The 19,275-nt window shown below is 34.9% G+C and overlaps 1 protein-coding gene across 2 annotated transcripts in view; it reads right to left on the bottom strand.

The window, feature by feature from the left end:
* Positions 1-438: 438 nt before the first annotated feature.
* PRKX (protein kinase X-linked) overlaps positions 439-19,275 on the bottom strand; it is a 56,111-nt gene continuing 37,274 nt past the window's right edge. The window contains exons 5-9 of one of the 2 annotated variants that reach the window (XM_041418106.1): positions 13,663-13,758; positions 9,865-9,922; positions 7,703-7,780; positions 4,580-4,728; positions 439-4,167 (exon numbers count right to left, since the gene is read on the bottom strand). In XM_041418106.1, coding sequence (XP_041274040.1) covers positions 4,603-4,728; positions 7,703-7,780; positions 9,865-9,922; positions 13,663-13,758 — 358 coding nt within the window. In that variant the 3' untranslated portion in view covers positions 439-4,167; positions 4,580-4,602. Of the gene's footprint in view, positions 4,168-4,579; positions 4,729-7,631; positions 7,781-9,864; positions 9,923-13,662; positions 13,759-19,275 lie in introns of those variants that run through there. The other variant, XM_041418107.1, reaches the window with a different exon arrangement.

The raw sequence follows: 19,275 nt of genomic DNA, 5'->3' as shown, positions 1-19,275 counted from the left end.
TTTTGATAGAAGATGAAATAAAGGGTAAGTTAGGTGTGCCTGACATTTTAAGAATATTTTTCATGACATTGTAAGAATATTTTTCAAAGTTTAAAGAAACCGATTGAACTGAGTGTTCTGAACAGTGTTTTTAGGTCACTAAGTTGTGAAAATGACAAAGCAATTAGGGTCATATAATCAAAGTTTAACGAGAAGTTCAAATTAACACTTCTGATTATTGGTGCACTACCTGAAATGGTTTTGAAAATGTAATTTTTGGTGCTTCATTGACACCATCTGAAATCTGTTCCAACACTTGTGTCTTGCTCTGAAAAAGCTTCAAACATGAAAAGAAGGAACAGTTGTTTTTCTGCTTCTCTCGTCTCCCCTTCACCATTTTCTTGGATGAAAAACCCTAACCTTCATCCAGCATAAATGGAAGCACACGAGGTTTAAACATTTGAAAAGATATAAAGGTTTATTAAATGAATCCAGATTTGACAGATATTACATTAAATTAAACAGCAATAAAGTTTTACTAGGGTTTATGTACAGATCACAGTGATTTTTCATTGTGCAATGAGGGCTGACTTTGTAACTTTGAACAGTACTGACACGTGAGCTACAACAAGCAACCAGCGACACACATTAGCCCAAGTGAACCTCGCAAATGGAGCAGTCCAAACTGATTATGCAGCACACAAATGCCTGCTACCACTACCACTACTTACTACACAACAGAGTATTTATAAAGCAGTCAAGGTTTGCCATAGAAAAGTGCAAAACATGGGTAGTCTGTACACAGTACAGTACAAAAAGGAATCATGCTACAGTCATTGAAAGCTGAAAAATAATTCTATAGCATAGGAAGCACTGCATTACAACTCTTCTGAATGGCAAGCAGATGGGCTGAGGAACAGCCATATCTTCATTGCTTTCAAAACTGTAAAATCCCTGTTTATCCATTTAAACATAGTTTAGTACCTATATTTGATCCATAACAATGACTTTCTACAGTGGAAGATCACATTAGTTAAAGCTCAGTAGCACACATATTCATTGATCAAGCTCATTTACAGGAAAATCTACAGCATGTTCTTCACTGAAATCATGAAGCATTTATATCATTTGGTTACAAGGCAATTGAGTTTACAATTCATGTTTATCACTTAAAACCTCAGACTGGGCAATTAAAAATATATATATATAAAACTCAAAAATAAAGGTTGTTTTATTAACGTTTAACATTCTTGTTCACTGATGTAAAATATCAAAGGCCTATGGGCTCTCTTGCAAGACAACAGTCCTTATGCAAAAGTACACATTAACAGAAAGAACTAAAATAAAATGAACTTCAGGTAACACCCTACTTGAATAGGAACTAAAAAAAAATCTTCTAGTCGTCTTAAAAAAAAATCCATAAATCCAGAATTCCTAGTGCAGTGTTTACCTGCATGAGCACTCTGACAGAACGACATTAGTGGGGCATGAAGTCCCAGTAAAGACTTGAAGCAGACTCACTTGTGCAAATAAATAAAACAGCCAGGTGATAACACCTCATTAAGTCCAGGACTGTAGAGAAAATAACTGATCACTTAAAATAATGCTTCAAAAATGTTTTGGTTTTATTTTTTACTTCAGTATTTTAACTAAAAAAAATTGAAAGCAGTTTTGTACTAGAAAGCATGCTGACGAGGTCAGTAGTTAGGTGTATGTACACATGGCTCGGAAACAATGTAAAGTCAAAGGATTATCATTATTAACAACTTGGTATTTGCTTCCTTAGTCTCCATCATAATGAGTGTCAGTGCATCCACTGTCAGCAATGGATAAGAGTCATAAAAAGAAAATTCACTATCTCCTGTTGTTCAAGCATTCAAAACTTCTATAACTGCCACTGTGGCAAATTACTCAATTTCAACGTCATTTCCTCAGATCTGAAGAGGAGCTTTGAAATTTGAAAAAAAAAATCCTATATATAGCACACTTTCTTGCAGTACATAAATTTGCAAATAAGAAATTGATGTATGTAGTATTCAGAGTCCATAAAATACCATACACTTGCACATTAAGAAAACTCCCCAACTGTTTGCTCCCCCTTACACAAAATAAGCTGTGTTTTATGTGTTTCAGTTTTTCCAACTGATTTAGAATAACTAGTTCAACAGATAACAATACAGTGGGCCAAGTTCATTTTTCCAGGAGAATAAGGTACTCACACTAGGTTAAAACTGTAATTTCCTATGGAATGTCTTGTATTGCATTATACATTCCTACACAGTATTTACTGAGTGGCAGCTGGGGCCACCAACTTGCATGCAAAACATCAAGACAGCTTTGTGATATTCCAGAATTATCATTCTGAAATGTCCTGATTTTGTTACACATTGTGCATTTTTGACAAGAGTTATACAATCTCTTTTCATAAGATTTGCTTTATGAAGAAACAATCTAATACCCTAGAAGTTACAGGTTCTCAATAGCACTTCTGTACTGTTTAAAGAAAAAATTGAGTCCACTTTTCCACAAGAAGACTCCAGTAACAGATCTGCCAAAAAATCTTAAAATATGATAATTTCAGTAGCAATTACTAGAATTACAGAATGCCTGCTTTGTAGGCATTTGGACTTAGTTTAAAAACCTAAACAAATCTTCAGCCTACATTTCTTATTGCTTTCAGATCAAAAATGTACAGAATATTTTTGGGAAAAACTGTCTGTATGATCTAATTAAACAGTATCATGTAGAGCCGTAAGTCATAGTAGCAGAATCCAGAGAGCTGATGTGTTCTGAGAAAAAAAAGTCTAAATATGGTAATTTCACTAGAAGCTATCTAAAACCAACAACATCTTAAAAAATGTCGTTTCGTTTTTTGTAATTGAAGTACTTCAAAATCAACTCCCTTATATTAAGACAAGTATCACAATATATAACATGAAAAAAAAAACCTAAAAAAAGAGGTTCTGCCTAGTATTCAAATCTACCTTCATCTTTCTGTGCATTCACATATAGAGATACATACATATGCACATACTAGTATCTAGTGCTACTTAAAATGAATCAATATTGCAAGTACTTCCAAAAAAGTGTGCTCAAGCTGCTAGAAAGATTTTAACACAGGATGGAAAAAGAGACTCTGTACATACGAAATTGCTGGCAGCAGGGACTAGGACATTTTCAAAAATAGAGGAGCAGAAAAATAAGGTTGTACTACATATTCAGTTTTCCCTCTGATAATATGAGGTGTTCGGCATTCTACAATAACTATTTCACTAACGAAAAGGATCCGTTATGGCTCATGCTTTACATTTGGAGAAGACAACAAGTTTGTGAGAGAACAATTCCTGCGAGAGCCAGTTACAGCCCTTTTATCAGGATGGACTGACTTGCATGTTTACAGTGAGTTTTCATGTGAGGAATCTCACTTCAGACAGTGTATAATCACTCAAAACTCTGGTTTTTAAAGAGACATAATTGTAACAGAACTTCATAAATTAGCCAATAAGATACATCTTTAACAACAATAAAACACGCCCTGGTCTTTCTGCTTTCAAGTACTATGGTTGTAAGTGTGAGGCATTCGAAATTTTAGGTACAAATCTTTTTTAAAACTTAATTATTTCTGTTTTTTACAAAGAATTATAAAATGTATATAAGATGATGAAAAACTCATTTATCCTTTTTTAAGACTTTTATTCCTAAAGAACTTCTTGAAAAACATTATTTGAAAAATAAAAATCATAGACTCTGCAAAGTACAAAAATTTACATCTTTGCACAATTCCTGTGCTTTAGTTGTACTGTATCCATTATATACATATATACTAATTTGTGCTTTAATTACACAACTTTAGTATAAACTTATAAAATTAAGTCTATGAGTTAACTATGCAAAAAGGATCTGGGAATAGCAGGAAACTTAATTCAACCATAAGTTAAAAAAAATAATCCTAAAAATATCATTTTACTTAGTCTACTTTAGAGTAGACTATCATTATTACAATTTAATAAACTAAAGTCAAATGTTTACAGCAAAAAATTATTCCTGCCTGCCTCCATCTTTTATGACATTTACTAATACACATATCTAAATGCAGTATCATTCTCAGCCACAAAGAAAATCTTCCTTTATATCTGAACTCCATCATTCTTCACACTTGCTCTTAGCAGTTCGATTTCCTTCCAGTTTCTAAGACAAAAAAAAGAGAACACAACTCAAGGTGGACTATTTGAACTCAGTAAAAAGTATCAACCTATCACATTTATAAGAGAATATTCAGAGTATAGAATTAACCTGACAATTTTACTAGTCTGCTTTCTTAGTAGTAAAACCTTACAGTATTTTACTACCACATTTCCTTATCTTCCTTATCTTCAAATCAATCTAGGTATTTCTTTTTACACACTATTTTAAAAAATTCAAGGACAGAAGGACTTAAATATTTGTATGCAAATAAACCTTCATGAAGGTAGAAAACCATATCCTGTGAGATGATTTTGTCACTTCAACCCATTATGAATCAGAAAATGTAATTTCTGCATGTGGTTCTCACTCACAGGTCTGCAGTGTTTTCAAGGGCACTCTTGACATTTGGACATACCTTGCCCAGTGTAGATCTAACACTCAGAAGTTCTTGAAAATTTCTAGATCTTTAGGAGGTACCGGAGGTGTCTTGTTCCAGTCATCTTCAGGATAAGCTTCAAAATTGGAAGTATCCCCATCATTGGATACTTTGGGCACTATGGGAGGCTAATCAGAAGCACAACAAAAATGTTAGTGATTTCCTCAATGAGCCCCTCTCCATCATACTATTCTGTAAAAGATGTATTAAACAAATTATTAAACAAATGGAGTACAGATTTACAGTTCACCCATTTCCCTAATAATGAATGGCATGAGAGAGAGAACTCGCAGCAACACATACATTCCTACTTTTTGTCAATTTTACACTAATGTGGTTAAAAAACACTTAAATAATTAATACACTTAATACAGATACTTATTGAGCACTAGCTTCTTTTCAACTAAGAATCTTCATAGCAGCATGGGAAACTGCTACCATATTGAGGGAAAGAAGTCTCCTCTTCACTGCTTTTTAAAAGAAGTTGAAATTACTAACTTCTGGCTATCAACTGTGCTTTTTCCTAACCTAGCAATAAATTCAAGCACATAAAGCAATTGCTTCACCATAACTCATTTCAGAAGGATGGTTATTAAAGCATCTTAATTCAAACTGATTGTTTTTATGAAACTTGAAGGTGGCAAGAGAAGTATCAGTTTTTGTTTGTTTTCACAGAGGATCCTTTCAATTTCTAGTATTGCTCGTCAGCTTCACAGTACCTGTAGTTTTAACTTGTCAGAAATCTAACATTGAGAATGCTCTGTGCTTCTGACCACAGACTATGAGATAAAGATCCCTTCAGGAACATTTCATTAATTGCAGGTATTAATGAAGGGCAAACCCCTTTTCCTCTCTCAAGGGACATTCATCTCCCTATCTTCTGAGCTACTGAGAGCTTTACTATCATGCTGAATCCAATAGAATGCTTTAGAATGAGAAAACCTTATGGATGATCAGTGAACAGGCTCAAAGTTATACCACAGACGGAACTATCAAGTACAGCAAGATGCTATTCTGCATATCCTCAAAAATATAAAAAGTCTGGCTTCCACTAGCTCATGAGATCTTATCTGATCTTTTGGGCTTTTCAAAATGATGTCATCATCAGTAGGTTTTCAATAGCAAAGATGGGTCCCTGTATGGCAGTATTTCTAACATTCAGCCAAAAGCAGAGTCCTAATTTTTTGTCTGGCAGTCACAGTAATACTGCCCAGATGCTGAGGAAAATGTGCAGAATCTGCTCTGCCCCCGAGAAATGACTGCTCCACTGTGGGCAGCACCCGGTACCCCTCCTCTCTGTAAGCATTTAGCAGAAAAAACAGTTTTGTGAAGTGACACACAAAAATAAAAAAAACAGGAGAGAAAGGATGATTAATGAACTGATGATCACAATGGTGATTGCTATTGTTTATATGATATTGATATTCAAGACCTTATTTGGAACATGAATCAATGCATAATTTATACAACAGACAAATTCTTGTTTTTTTACAGGGAAAATGGAACATTGTGTGCATTATTTCGTATTTTCCATCTCTTCATCAGTATGAAATTGTGCAAACAAATCCTGAAGAATATAGCTGTCTCTATAAATAACCAAGTAAAATTCTGATCCACGTCACATCCCTACTCTTAAGTTTAGTTAAGCACCGTCTCATCTTCTAAGAGCTTAACTTAACCATCACGAAGATTAAGAAATAAGTTTTGCATTCATAATCTGAATGCTACAGTGACTCTTTTTTGATTAATTTTTTAAAATAAAAATGCCACACAAAGGATGTGTGGACCTGAGACATTTGATTGTACATCTAACAATCATTTTTAATACTATTCGTTTTTTATTGCTTTGATTGTCATAAACTTCAGAGTTCATATACTATTAAACAGGTTATCATCCAGTTTGTGTTCTTTGCAAGGTTTCGGTAAACAGAATTTATAGTAAATACCTAAGTAATGATTAAAAATAAAACAAACCCACACATTTCAAACACTGTAAACTTGTAAACTTATTTTTCTTAAAGAGAAAAGTCATCTACAATTTTGTATTAGATATTGTTTACAAGTATACACCAAGAACATTTTAATATTTTTTTTTTTTGTTTTTTTTTTTTTCTTTTTTTTTTTGCAAGAACTCAAGGTATCTACCTGGAATTTAAGTGCAAGAAACCAATGCAAAGAAAAAAACCCAAATGTTTAATTGGTACTTGATTGACTGCATGTGGTAACTCAACCTCTGCTACAGAAAACCACTCCTGTAAGGAATTGTACAAGTTAGAACTCTGAGAAAGGAAAGAAAGAAGGCAGTTTTACTTCCAAAGGACTTTAAAAAGCATTTTGTAGTGTTGATAGCTTTCGCAAACATCTGCCATCATACCATACTAGAATTCAGTGCTATAATAAAGTATGTTGGAATTCATTCATAAATAGTTCTTTCACCTTCCCTATTCCTCCTACTCCCATGTGCTTTACATTTTATTAAAACATTTACCTGAATTGAACCTGGCACAAAAATTTAAAGCCCAGAGTAAAATACTTCCATGTAGGTAAGGACAACGAAAACCCCCCCAAAAAAAACAACCAAAAAAAAAACCCACAAAAAAACAAAAAAACAAAAAAAAAAACAACAAAAAAACCAAACAAACAAACAAAAAAAAAAAAAAAAAAATCAAACCAAACGCCACTTACAAGTAATCCCTTACAAAACCCTAAACCTGAAAACTAAATTTTGTATTAACTAATCATCTTCAGAAAACTAAAGCAGCGATTTTTTTAGACAGATCGCCACTTACAACAAGTAATCACTTACAAAACCCTAAACCTGAAAACTAAATTTTGTATTAGCTAATCATCTTCAGAAAACTAAAGCAGTGATTTTTTTTAGACAGATTGCATACAGACAAAAATGCAAACAGACACTCAATTTATAATTAACTCCACATTGCAAAAAGGCAAATACGCATTTAATTACTAAGTGTGCATATAGACATGTGGTTATACACACACAAACACACAGATGCAACAGCCAACAAACCTTCAACAGATCAGCTTAAATGAACAATGATTTCTCCTTGTGATGTCCTATACAGTATTTGCAGAATGTACCTTTAGTCTCCTTTGAGGTACAGCATCCCAGTCTATAGACCTGAACCATCGATGTCTCTTCACATCATCTGCTCCATTCTTTAAGGAAAGAAATCAAAATAACTATTTTTTAAGCTACATGTATGCCAAACATCATGTACTTCATTGCAAGGACTGTGATATCAGGTCTACCCTTTTTTCTTTTTTCAGGTGGTAATCATTAAAAAATTCTAAAGGATAAATTCATAGTGTTAATTCCCTAATAGGTCCTGAGTTCCAGCAATAAAACCCAAGTAATTTTAATTTGGGGTTTCTTTGGGCTTTTTTTTAGTGTTCTTCTGACACAATGGAGATCAAGAAAAGGCTTTGAAGTACCCACAAAACCATTCATTACAGTCCCATTTACTTTTGTTTTCACCAACATTTTAGACAGTGCCTTTTATTCAGATACACTTTCTAATTCTTGCACTATAAAAAAAATAACTGAGGGTTGATGGCATTTTAAATAAAAATAATCACATAGTTTTTTTTAAATACTACAGACATTTAATGCCGACAGCAAGAGGTTCTCAGTACTGTTACGAAGAAAACACATTAAAACATTTGTTTTCATTTTAGATATACAGCTAAAGGTGTATTTGCCTTGTAGTGATTATTCTCTCTGGGGTGCCTGTTTTATTTATGTACATAAGGAACAACAATGTCTCTTTTTTTCATTATTAATCTTTTTTCAAGCACAGACCTGCTCTCTAGGCATTAAGCACTGGGGAAAACCAGCTGGTTCTCTGTCTCAGGCCTGATCAAAGCACAGCACTCAAGAATATAACCAAGCATTATCACACATTTGGGCTTTTTCAGATTTATGTGGGAGCGGAACTAGCCATGCTCATATCCAATGAGGCATCAAGAACAGGAGAACAGGATCACATAGTTCCCTCAAAAGCAGATCTGACTGAATGCTTCACCAGAAAACGTTTTGTGGGATTTACATATTTTTAAAACAATTACGACAATGGAAAAGGATCAGACACAAGTCTGACCTGGTGCTCCCACCCCAAAATCTGGTCTTAATTAGAACTGTTTTTGATTAAAGAATTTTAGTCACTTGTAGGGAAAACCCCAAAACAAACCTAAGCAACCAAGGTCTAAAAACATCCCCCAAAACAACACAAAACTCAGCCAAACACATTTACTAAAGCCCACGTTTGAACAAGTCAAGATTTGCTTTTGTTCTTGTTTTCCTTCAAAACTGTCCAAATATATAAAAGTTTTCACTGGTAAATGATTTTAAAATTTTTCAGCTTAAGAAATCCTCCTGAAAAAGACTACAAAGGATTCTCAAGGATCAGAAAATCATTATTTCCTGTTTTTTCTTACGAGCTGAACTTTGTGCCATAAAAAGGCTCCAAACGGAAACACTGGACAGCTGGTTAAAGCATTTATATTTATATCAATATGTTAAGAAAACCCTGGATGATTGTGCACCTTTTATCATCTTCACCTATTTTTACCATTCAATGTGCTTTTGAATGTGCTTTTTTTTGTACCACTCAAAAAGCAAACCTCTAACATCCCTTGCCCAGAGAAATAAAAATTTTAGATGTATCTAAAGAAAAAGATTATAGAAGCTAACTGCAGTATCTATTGTCTTCATAAATCTGTTTGGATTAGGGTAAATAATTCTTCCTGGTGGAAGAGTATTTGACTGTGCTTAATCAGACCCACCAAGACAATGACCAGGTACCACAGTACTACAACAATCCTTATAATTTTAAAGTAATTTTTGAACTTCAAGTTTGATTAGTGGTCCTTCTGGGATTAACACTGCCACAAAAAGAGAACCAACTGAGCTGGCACCCTGCACTAGAGGACTTAATACCATGTTTCTGGTCTAATCTAGGTTTTCATATTAATGAAAATGAAATGAAAAAATGAAAATGAAAAAAGGGTGGTGGTAGGGGTGGTGGCGAGGAGAGGAAAACCATGAATTTTCAGAAATACAGAAATAAACAGGTTAAACTTTGCACTTGGATTACCTAGGATTGCATAACCTAGGTAATGTACGTGGAAATGTATGTGTTTCATGCTTATAACACCAAAACCTCTATGGAGAGCTGGTCTATATCTTTCCTACAGAATTCTTTTAACCTTGTGCTGTGTTACACGAAAGATTTTACACTGACCTTCATATTTCCTAGTCGTCTTGTTCTGTCAACCACAAGCAGCTTCTTAATAAGGTCTCTGAAGTAGAGAAAACATGTTCTCTGTTAAACAGAAGTAATTTATATTTGACTGTTGAGTGCTACAGAATATAGACATGCTTCCCCTTGACCATTCATTTCCTCATACTTTAGGACATTTAAGAGTAAGCAGTAAAACAGAATCTAACACAATTGTTGCAGATTTCTTTTAGATTCTTCCAAGAAACACAGGAAAAAAACTCCCTCTCTCCTCCCCTGCCCCTTGCCAAGTAGCCCCATTTTGTTCTTTGTATTTTTGCATTTTGCGCAGCATTCCAAATCTCAAAATGGATCTCCAATCTGTTTATCAGAACTCAACACTAATACATATTAAGAAAGCAGATAAAGCTGCACCCTCATCTTTATGCTAAATATCCAGGGAAACCATGGAAGAGCTAGTCATCTGCTTAAAACTAGTAATATCTATAATTTAATTGAAAACAAAAAGCCTCACTGAGATACTGGCTCATTGAACAGTTCTACATAAAACTAAATCAACATTTTAAGAGATTAAAAGAAGTTTAGAGACATAAAGCTCTTTCGTACTAATAGCGAAGTACTTCAAATAAGCCCCAAACAACTATGAACCAAAAGTATGAACTATGAACAACTATAAACAAAAAGTATCATAATTAGCTCAATTACTTATGAGTTGAAAGAAAAATATGGCTTCATATTTCTATAAGCAGTTACATTTTATCTCAAAGATTATTGTGCTATTTGATTTTACAAAACTGGCATTCTGGACTAATTTCATGAAGTAAGCAGTTACATTTTATCTCAAAGATTATTGTGCTATTTGATTTTTAGAAAACTGGCATTCTGGACTAATTGCATGAAGCACCAATGACAAGAAAGAACAAAAGTTTAACCATCCTTATTTCTATAATTTCAAGTATTCCTGAGAGATGACATACAGCATGAAATGATGGAACTTAAAGAGTATGGCTAGTTCAAATTTTTAACAATATCAAAGATTAAAAAAGTCAACTGATTTATTTACAGAAAAGAACACAAACATAACAATGACACACCTGCCTCTCTCCAATTCTACCTGTAATGTCTACTACGCCTCTCCAAAATAGCATTGTGTCACCTGTCCTTGAAATGACAGGAGTGCGTGCAGAAAGAACATATGAACTGAATATGCTAGACTGTTTAAAGAATGGTTGCATTTGGCAGAAATACAATTCTAAAATTCAACTGGAAAAAAATTTAAATTATCAGATATACAAATAAAAAAGTCCATGTAGAAAACAGTTTTAAAACTCTGGTGATTATTCCAGACAATCAATATTTCAATTAGATTAAATCATGTCACCAACTCCTTTCAGTCACCTTTGCAGAAATATCCCTTTCTACTTCACAAGGAAGACCATTAATTATGGAAGAGGCTACAAGGAGGACTATAAACACACTTAAAACAGAAGCAGGACTGCAAAGAAATCCAGAAACCCAAAAAGAGATTCACAGAGTTTATGGCCAAAGATACTTTCTAACTCCTATAAAACCAGAAAACATTTCATGGATCATTCTTGGCTCACTTCAAAAATTCATCATAAAACAGTTAAGGGATGAGCTTACTTGCTGATACAGTGCTGTTACTAAATATGACATTTGCTGCATTCGACTGGTGAAATATCCATTGCATTGAAACAAATAGATAGTTTAGCAGTTCTTTATTACATTGGTTCTAAAAAATAATTTTAAAATTATGTTAAAATTATTTCAATAGATATGCTAGTGTATTTTTTTGAGAATCAAATTCTATAAGAAGGTCTCTGCAGACCAATAATTAGTAAAATGCTATAGCAGTGACATTTTGTTTGGAGGCTTCCAAAACTGGGTTTTGCAAATAAAGTTTAAAAAAGCAGTAAGAAAGAGTGATATCCATGCATCAGGAGGGAAAGCAGAAGTGCTACAAATTCAAAAAGTAAAGCATACAGGAGGGTGATAGAGGGTAGGTGAGTAAAAAATGTAAATGCCCATAAGCTCAGGTCATACATACCCCTAGGGAGAGAAGTGCTCTCAGGGTTCAGAAAGGGAAATAAGTTTTGCTGCCTCAGAACAGAGAGTTAAAACATTGTATAGCACTAATACTTCAAGCACAGTCTGGGTCTGACAGGACCCAGGACAGCTTGCTTTCTGGCTGAAATACTGACTTATTGGAAGAAGAAAGAGAAAACAGATGGTTTAGAAGGTAAGAAGCAGACTGTCTTTATTGGACAAAATAACCTTGGCACTTGCTTTAAGCTAATGATGCAGAGATGTTCAAGGACTACCCAGTTCTGTATATTTTAAAAGCAGGAAGAGGGGTTGAGATCCAAGACACTGTGTTCACAACTCACTGCAGAAAGCAAGAGAAGCCACAGAAGTAGCATGTCCAGCAGGACAGAACAGTGATTGGCCCCCTCTACTTGTCAGTGGTGAGACCACACCTCGAGTTCCTGTGTCCAGTTCTGGGCCACTCACTTCAAGAAAGACAATGAGATGCTGGAGTGTGTCCAGAGAAGGGCAATGGAGCTGGTGAAGGATCTGGAGGGTAAGTCCTACAAGGAGTGGCTGAGAGAGCTGGGATTGTGTAGCCTGCATAGAATGAGGCTCAGGGGTGACCTCATTAGTCTCTGTAACTGCTTTCACTATATTGGATAGGTTGCTAGTGATGATTACCTAATTTGATGTGTTTCACCTTCTGATAGCAATATTATAGCTCAGTGCACAGAATACTACAAGAGATAACCAGTTTTCTTTCCAAGACCAAGTGGATTAGGAAGACCAGACAATGAGACTACACTAAACTGTTAACTGTGTGGAGCTACTAAGAGTCAACTGCTATAAAGACAAAAATATGAGACTCTAGTCAGCCGAAGGGGAAGCAGACATGCTTCATTCAGTGCATCCAATGATTCAGTGGAGGTTAAAAAAAAAAAAATAAACCAAAAAAAATCTTTCTCAAATTATTAGTTTTCCGTGTATCTGTTTACCCAATAGTGACAATAAGCAAGTGCCTCTCTGAAGTCACCATCAAAACATCGTGAGTGATTAACCTAGGAGTAACTTCCTGTCTTCATTCCCTCACTCAATTATCACTTAGGAGAAACTTCATGTTTATAATTGCATTTCCTCAGTTTCAATGTTTACTAAAAATTATTTCAGTTATGGAATTTTCAAATAGAAAAAATACCTTATTTCATCTACAATACACTTTTAACAACTGCTAAATACTGAGAATTAAACCCACATTACATGTGTATGTAATACTCCATATTGAACTGGGCCCCTGCCATCATAAATTTAAGTTGACTTTACACTAGAACTTCTGACTTACCAGAGTTTGCTCAAGTAATTATGCTGAGAGTGATTCAAGTGGTATGTATCTTTAGATAGAAACAGTTTAGTGTTCTCTTCCTGCTCTCCTAATTTTTGCTCAGATTATTTCCTTGTATTTCTCCTCTTGACCTTCTTACAGGACATGCCAACGGGGTTTCCACAAGGTGGAAAAGCATTTAATAACCCATAATACACAGAAAAGATAGTCAGATATTATCCTACAACTGTATCACCACCTTGAAGTCTACCAAATATACAAGTTTATTCGGACCGAAAGTGTAAATAAACTATTTTCCAACATGATATTTCAGAAAATCAGAATCTGAAATCAGGTCTTCTAAAAAGATTTTTTAGAAACAGTGCTCAAGAGGTATTTAGAATAGAAAAGAGTGCTGAGAGTCATGGACTTACTTTACATATAAATCCAAATGCCTCGGGAAATCTATTTTTCCAGCAAGAATCTTCTGATATATACCAAATGGATTGTCATCAAAAAATGGAGGAAACCTATTTCAATACAGAAAATTTTCAGATGTTAGAAAAAAAAGTTCTAAAATTTTATTAGCAGTATTACATTATAGCAATTTCCCTCAGAAAGAATTGATTATGTTCTTCTTTTTGGTAGGACACTACCAATCAAGTACTATCCTGAAGAATAATTTAAGGCTACCATTGTAAAACAGAAAACATTTTTGTACACAACACACTGAATGCAGAATTAAAATTTAAATATAACAACAGAATAGAAAAATATAAAATTGCTACATAATTGCAGTAAAAATATAATTTATGAAAAAAAATTCAGAGTTAAAAGTAAAAGATATTTTGCTTTTATCTCTAAAACCCAGGGACATACTCTTCAAAAGAGCATTACCATTTTTGATCTTGTCCTGTAACTGCCGGCACACCCTTATTTACCAGTTTTTTTCTAAAGTGTTAAAGGACCTTCACAAGAATACATTATCCAGTTCAGTTATTTGTTGTGCATCTTGAATTCAACTATGTTCTGCTAGATAAGGTTTTTGAAACAGTCAGACTGCTCACAACTCTCCAAGTGCAGTTGCCTTTCTGTGTGGGACAGATAAAGTTTTCATTGCATAATCTTCTCCATGATGAACAGTAAATTAACATGCAATTGAAATTCTACATTTATGTTTTCTATGAAGTTTTTCATGAAGTTATGAGCCAATAGAGAGACTTCTTGTTGTACAGCTACAGTAAGAACTGAAAGTTTTCTGCTGTGCTTCCTTTACTAGTACAGTACATCCCTGACTGCTGCAAGAGGTGCATCAGTACAGCCAGTACAGGCAGCTGAGCCCAGGCACTGACAGCTTTCTGAGTGTCAGTCATGCTCTTAAAAGTTACCACAGGAAACCCTCTAAGGGAATGCAGTAACTCTTTCAGTAATCTCAGTCCTGCTTTGTCCTCTGTAACATGACCAAAACAACCCTCTTACTATGCTTCTGCCTCAAAATTCCCACAGAATTAAAAAAAACCTACAGCTTTTGAGTGCTGACCACATTAGAAACATCCAACCACTATTACAGTTTAATTAATTTTCACATCTCCCTAACATACTTACTTTCTCAGCTTAACTGTGTACATACACACACAAATGCAGTGCTTGTGGCTTTGGAAATCGCTGATAACACAAAAACAAGGATGAAAACAACGTTTCTTCACTTCAGGCTCTTTTTTTATTTTATGGTAGTCAAACTAGCTTATTCTTCAACAAGTAATATACATTATTTCCATTATGTTTTCAGAAGTATTAATTTCTTCATTATTCAGCAGATGATCAAGTGGATTAGCATCCCCTTTGAAATACCATAATTTCAGCCACGCTAATAATCAAATTCCTTCAGAATAGGTAAGTAAAGGCGTCTGCAGGCTTATGGCAAAAGAACATAATAATTCAAAGCACTGAAAAGCATGACTAAACTAACTGGTTAGGGAAAGACTAAAGGACATTTTTTGTTGGTGTTCAGAAAGTTAGAGTAAATAATTTATGAAAAATTACTTCCCAGCTAACTGGAAAGTGGAAGAATCTCAGTAATATTACTTGTGCTATTAAAAATTCCTGCTTTGACATTAAAGAACAAGGAAAACATGATTGCTATTTAACATGCACAAGTTTTTTTCCCACACAAGAAAGACTATCATATAGTTTCTTTTTTTAGTCAAGTAACATAAATATCATTCACATTCTCCACAGCAAGTTGACAAACCCAATTTTCTATTTATTACCTATTAGAATCTATAAATGCATAAAGCAATTAGAATGTTATTTTTAAACTCTGTATTACAAAGCTACCAGCTGCAGTAAGACGATTACTGTATATTACTGAGGTGTGAAATCAAGAAGTACACACAATTTTTTTCATATTTACACTGCACTGTTTTAATTTGATTTCCCACTTTGAAAATCCAAAATTACTATGTCTAGAGTTCTTGTGAAAAATTTAAATCACAGTTGGCTGTATAGTAATTTTATGGCAATTAAAGTGCATTTGAACTCTATGCAAAATGACAACAGCTTTGAAAGATTGCAGTTTTCTCATGGACAAACCAAGTAACTTGATTTTGACGCTTTTGTAAATGTCAATCTTCAACACAGAACAGATTTTAGACAAAACAACACAAGTATTGTGCTGGAAGCTACCTAATCAACAAAAATCCCCTTGAGTTTCAGACTTTCTTCACACCACAACACTAATACAAACAGCTGCCTTTTCACCAACTGAGAAGAAGCTACAAAAAATATCATCTTTGTAAACGGGAGAACAGCTGCAAAACATTCCTTTTGCTAACTGAAGCATAACAATGGCAGGGACATAAGTTTCCAAGACAATCTAAAGAACAGAAGTAGCAAAACCTCAAGGGAAAACACCCAGGTCTGAAAATAAGAAACTGCAGACAGGAACCATTAGCCTACCTGAAACGCCAGATCAGCACATCACATATGACAACCAAAGCAAAAATAAAAACCACAAATCCCATATTAATACACAAAATTCATGTTAGCTGTGTATCTGCATACAATTACAACCTAACTTATCTAGTGTTAAATAACAAGTATATTTTTCTTGGCATTAAATTGTAACAGAGCTCATTTACTCAAAATAAATAGATGTTTTTGTATTGACAGTTTGTTTAGCTTGTTTAGATTAACTCAATGAACTTGGTGTTATTCATCTGTTTTCTTCTCACCCTTGCTTCTCCCTGTTCCATCCCCTTTCTGTATTTTGCTATGCTAAACCTAAACAGGACCTTGCCTTAAACCTAGCTTGCGCAGAAGAAGAATTCAATGGGCCTCCAGAGATTAAGTTGGGGAAATAAGACACTGTGGAACAGGAAGGTGTGGGTTTGTTTGTTTGTTTTTAGAGAGGCCATTTCCTTATACACACACCTACCAATTATTTTCAATTGCTTTTGGGCTTCAGAGAGACTAACGTCAGGAAATAACTATCAAATGTCTTACATTACTTTACTTGCACATAATAACTTAGTCTTGAAGTCAAGTTTTGTTCACCTTCAAAATATTTTCAGATCTCTTAAATCTTCTTTGAATTTCAATTGCTAAAGTGAACTAGGACTGCTTCTCTAATAAAACCCTTGATAGTAAATATCTAGCTAGACCTTGAGTTGGTGAGGAAAAGTGCTTCAAAACACTATTGCCAAGAACAGCAAAAAGTTTATAAAATGCTAAAAGCATACACTCATTGTGACAACCTTACCATCTAAAGAAAACACATACAAGCCATAGTCCCTGCCCTTCTTTAATCCCCTTAAAAAAAAATCCTAAGAAAGTAGTATACCCCCATCTTAAAAAAGCCCAAATCAAACAAAAAACCCCCAGAAAACAAGCCTCAAAACGCAAATACCCCAAAAAAAACAAGCTTGTATGGAGTCCTTATTCCAGCTTTGGAAAATGACTGAATGCTGCTGTGTTTAATTTTTTAGTGATGGATGCAGTCCCTATCCAAAGCAGTATTCAGTCATTATGAAGAGCATGTCTATACAAGTACTGTAGTAAAAAAACCTTAGAAAATCTCACACAGCAGACAGCTGCTCTGTCAATCAGCCTATGTACAACCTCTCTTGATTTTCAGGACAGTCTAAGGTATCTACATTGGTTAAAAGTCTCTAAAAGCCAAAGTGTTCATATTAAGCCACTGCCTTCCCATCCCCCCACTCTGAAATCCAGGTCTCACCCCTTGAGCCAGACAGTGTCATGATGCAGAAGATCCTACACAGAAACAGCAGCTGCTCCCTTTTTTCATGAATAACATATACCAGTCATACTTCAGTAGAATATGCAGAAGTCATACTTCAGCACCCGGCAGTCTTGAGGTCTCAATGAGTCCAAATATCCTGCTTGATTGCCACCCGTAGTCAGTATGCTAACTTTGTAAATGATGTTTCTATTAGTGGTCTAGTGGAGAGAATCCTACCAACATCTCTGTAAGGCATGCAACTAGAAAAGGTCCAGTATCCACTTACACTGAGACCACACACACCTAACAGAGAGTGGTCCCACTAAAACCCATGGCAGGAAGGTAAATCACAGCTGGATGACTGTAGCACCTGCACTCATATTACAGCCCGGACACCTTTATCTACAGTCTTCCTGCTGTCTAGGACTAAGATTAGTGGCAACAAGCTTGCTGGGAATACCTTTTTTCTCTCTGAGAAGGACTCTTGACCAACTTGAGCTGCTCACCTTACAGGAAGCAATGGAAGAAAGGTGAAGCCTGGTCTCTGTACAAATCAGCCTAGATAAATAACAACTTCATATTAGACCAGTCAGCCAAGCCTGCTTGGGTCAGCCAGCAACTATTTTTATTGCTTTTCTATCTAAAAATTGCCATGAGATTCGAAGTCAATGTATAAGCAAGCCCTCAGGACACTACAAAAGCAAGCAGTGGGTAGCAATGCTGTGCTGGGTAAAGTTGTGTTGCTATTGAGTGAACTTCACAGCAGTACATGCAATGGGATTAGAGCTCTGAAGTGACCACCCATCCATCAGGGGAGCTACTTGCTCGGGCAAACTTACAAGCTTGTCCAAACACAGGAAGAGTGTCACTTTGAAATGACAGAAATGCACAGAGAAAAAGATGACTAAATCCAAGCTAGGACACTTTGTTCTGATGATCCTACAAGGCTGCAGATTTATTAAGAAAGGCCACAGAGGACACCTGACGCACCTGGGACCGAGAAGGTGCAGAGCACACTGAGCCAGGCACCAGGCATAAGGGAGGAAACTATGAAGAAGGTAGAATTATGAAATCAAACTGATGAAATATACTATGTTTCTTCAGAAGCTATGAAAACCTTGCTTTCATCTGCATTTGTCCTATAGCACCCACCACAGGAAAGCCAATTGCTTTCAAAAATCCAAGCCTTTTTTCAAGTACCCTCAAACAACACAGCCAAGACAAAAAAAAAGTAAAAGGAAAACAATGCAGATGCCTTGTGTAGCACACAAGCACAATTTCACATTCTACCTAATTTATTTTTTCAAATCAGAGCAAACTGAGGCAATTACTTATATCTAACTAACAAGTAACGAACAGTTAATTATATTAATGCCAGAAACCATTTCTTCAGTTTGAATGTGTATCTTCTAAAAATACTGCTTTATCAAAAAGCTTCCAAAACAGCAAAAGCACCATTTGAGCAAACTGATTTCAAACAGACCTACAAAGCTTTTCACTGTTCTTCCCCTGGTTTAAAGAAAACCAGTGCTCAGTTGTAATACAAATTGTATTAATAAAAGTCTTCCTACTTGTAACTGTGCATTTTTACAGACTAAAGCTCCCACTGTAATTAGGATTTCCCTATGCTGGAAATTAATTAACAGAAGTAGTCCTGTTCTTTACCCTTGAAATATAAAGAACCTTGTGAATAAATATCTAAATTTCAGCAAAACCTGAATTTCCAAAACACATACTGAAAAGAGAAGCTGTTAAAAAAGTCTTAAGTAAAAAAAAAAAAGCCACAAACCAAAAAACCCAAACCCTA

Source organism: Onychostruthus taczanowskii, unplaced genomic scaffold (genome assembly GCF_017590055.1).
Source record: "Onychostruthus taczanowskii isolate IOZ18803 unplaced genomic scaffold, ASM1759005v1 scaffold58, whole genome shotgun sequence".
Lineage (NCBI taxonomy): Eukaryota > Metazoa > Chordata > Aves > Passeriformes > Passeridae > Onychostruthus > Onychostruthus taczanowskii.
Note: the sequence above shows the minus strand (reverse complement) of the source record. Positions and strands in the feature narration are given on the sequence as shown.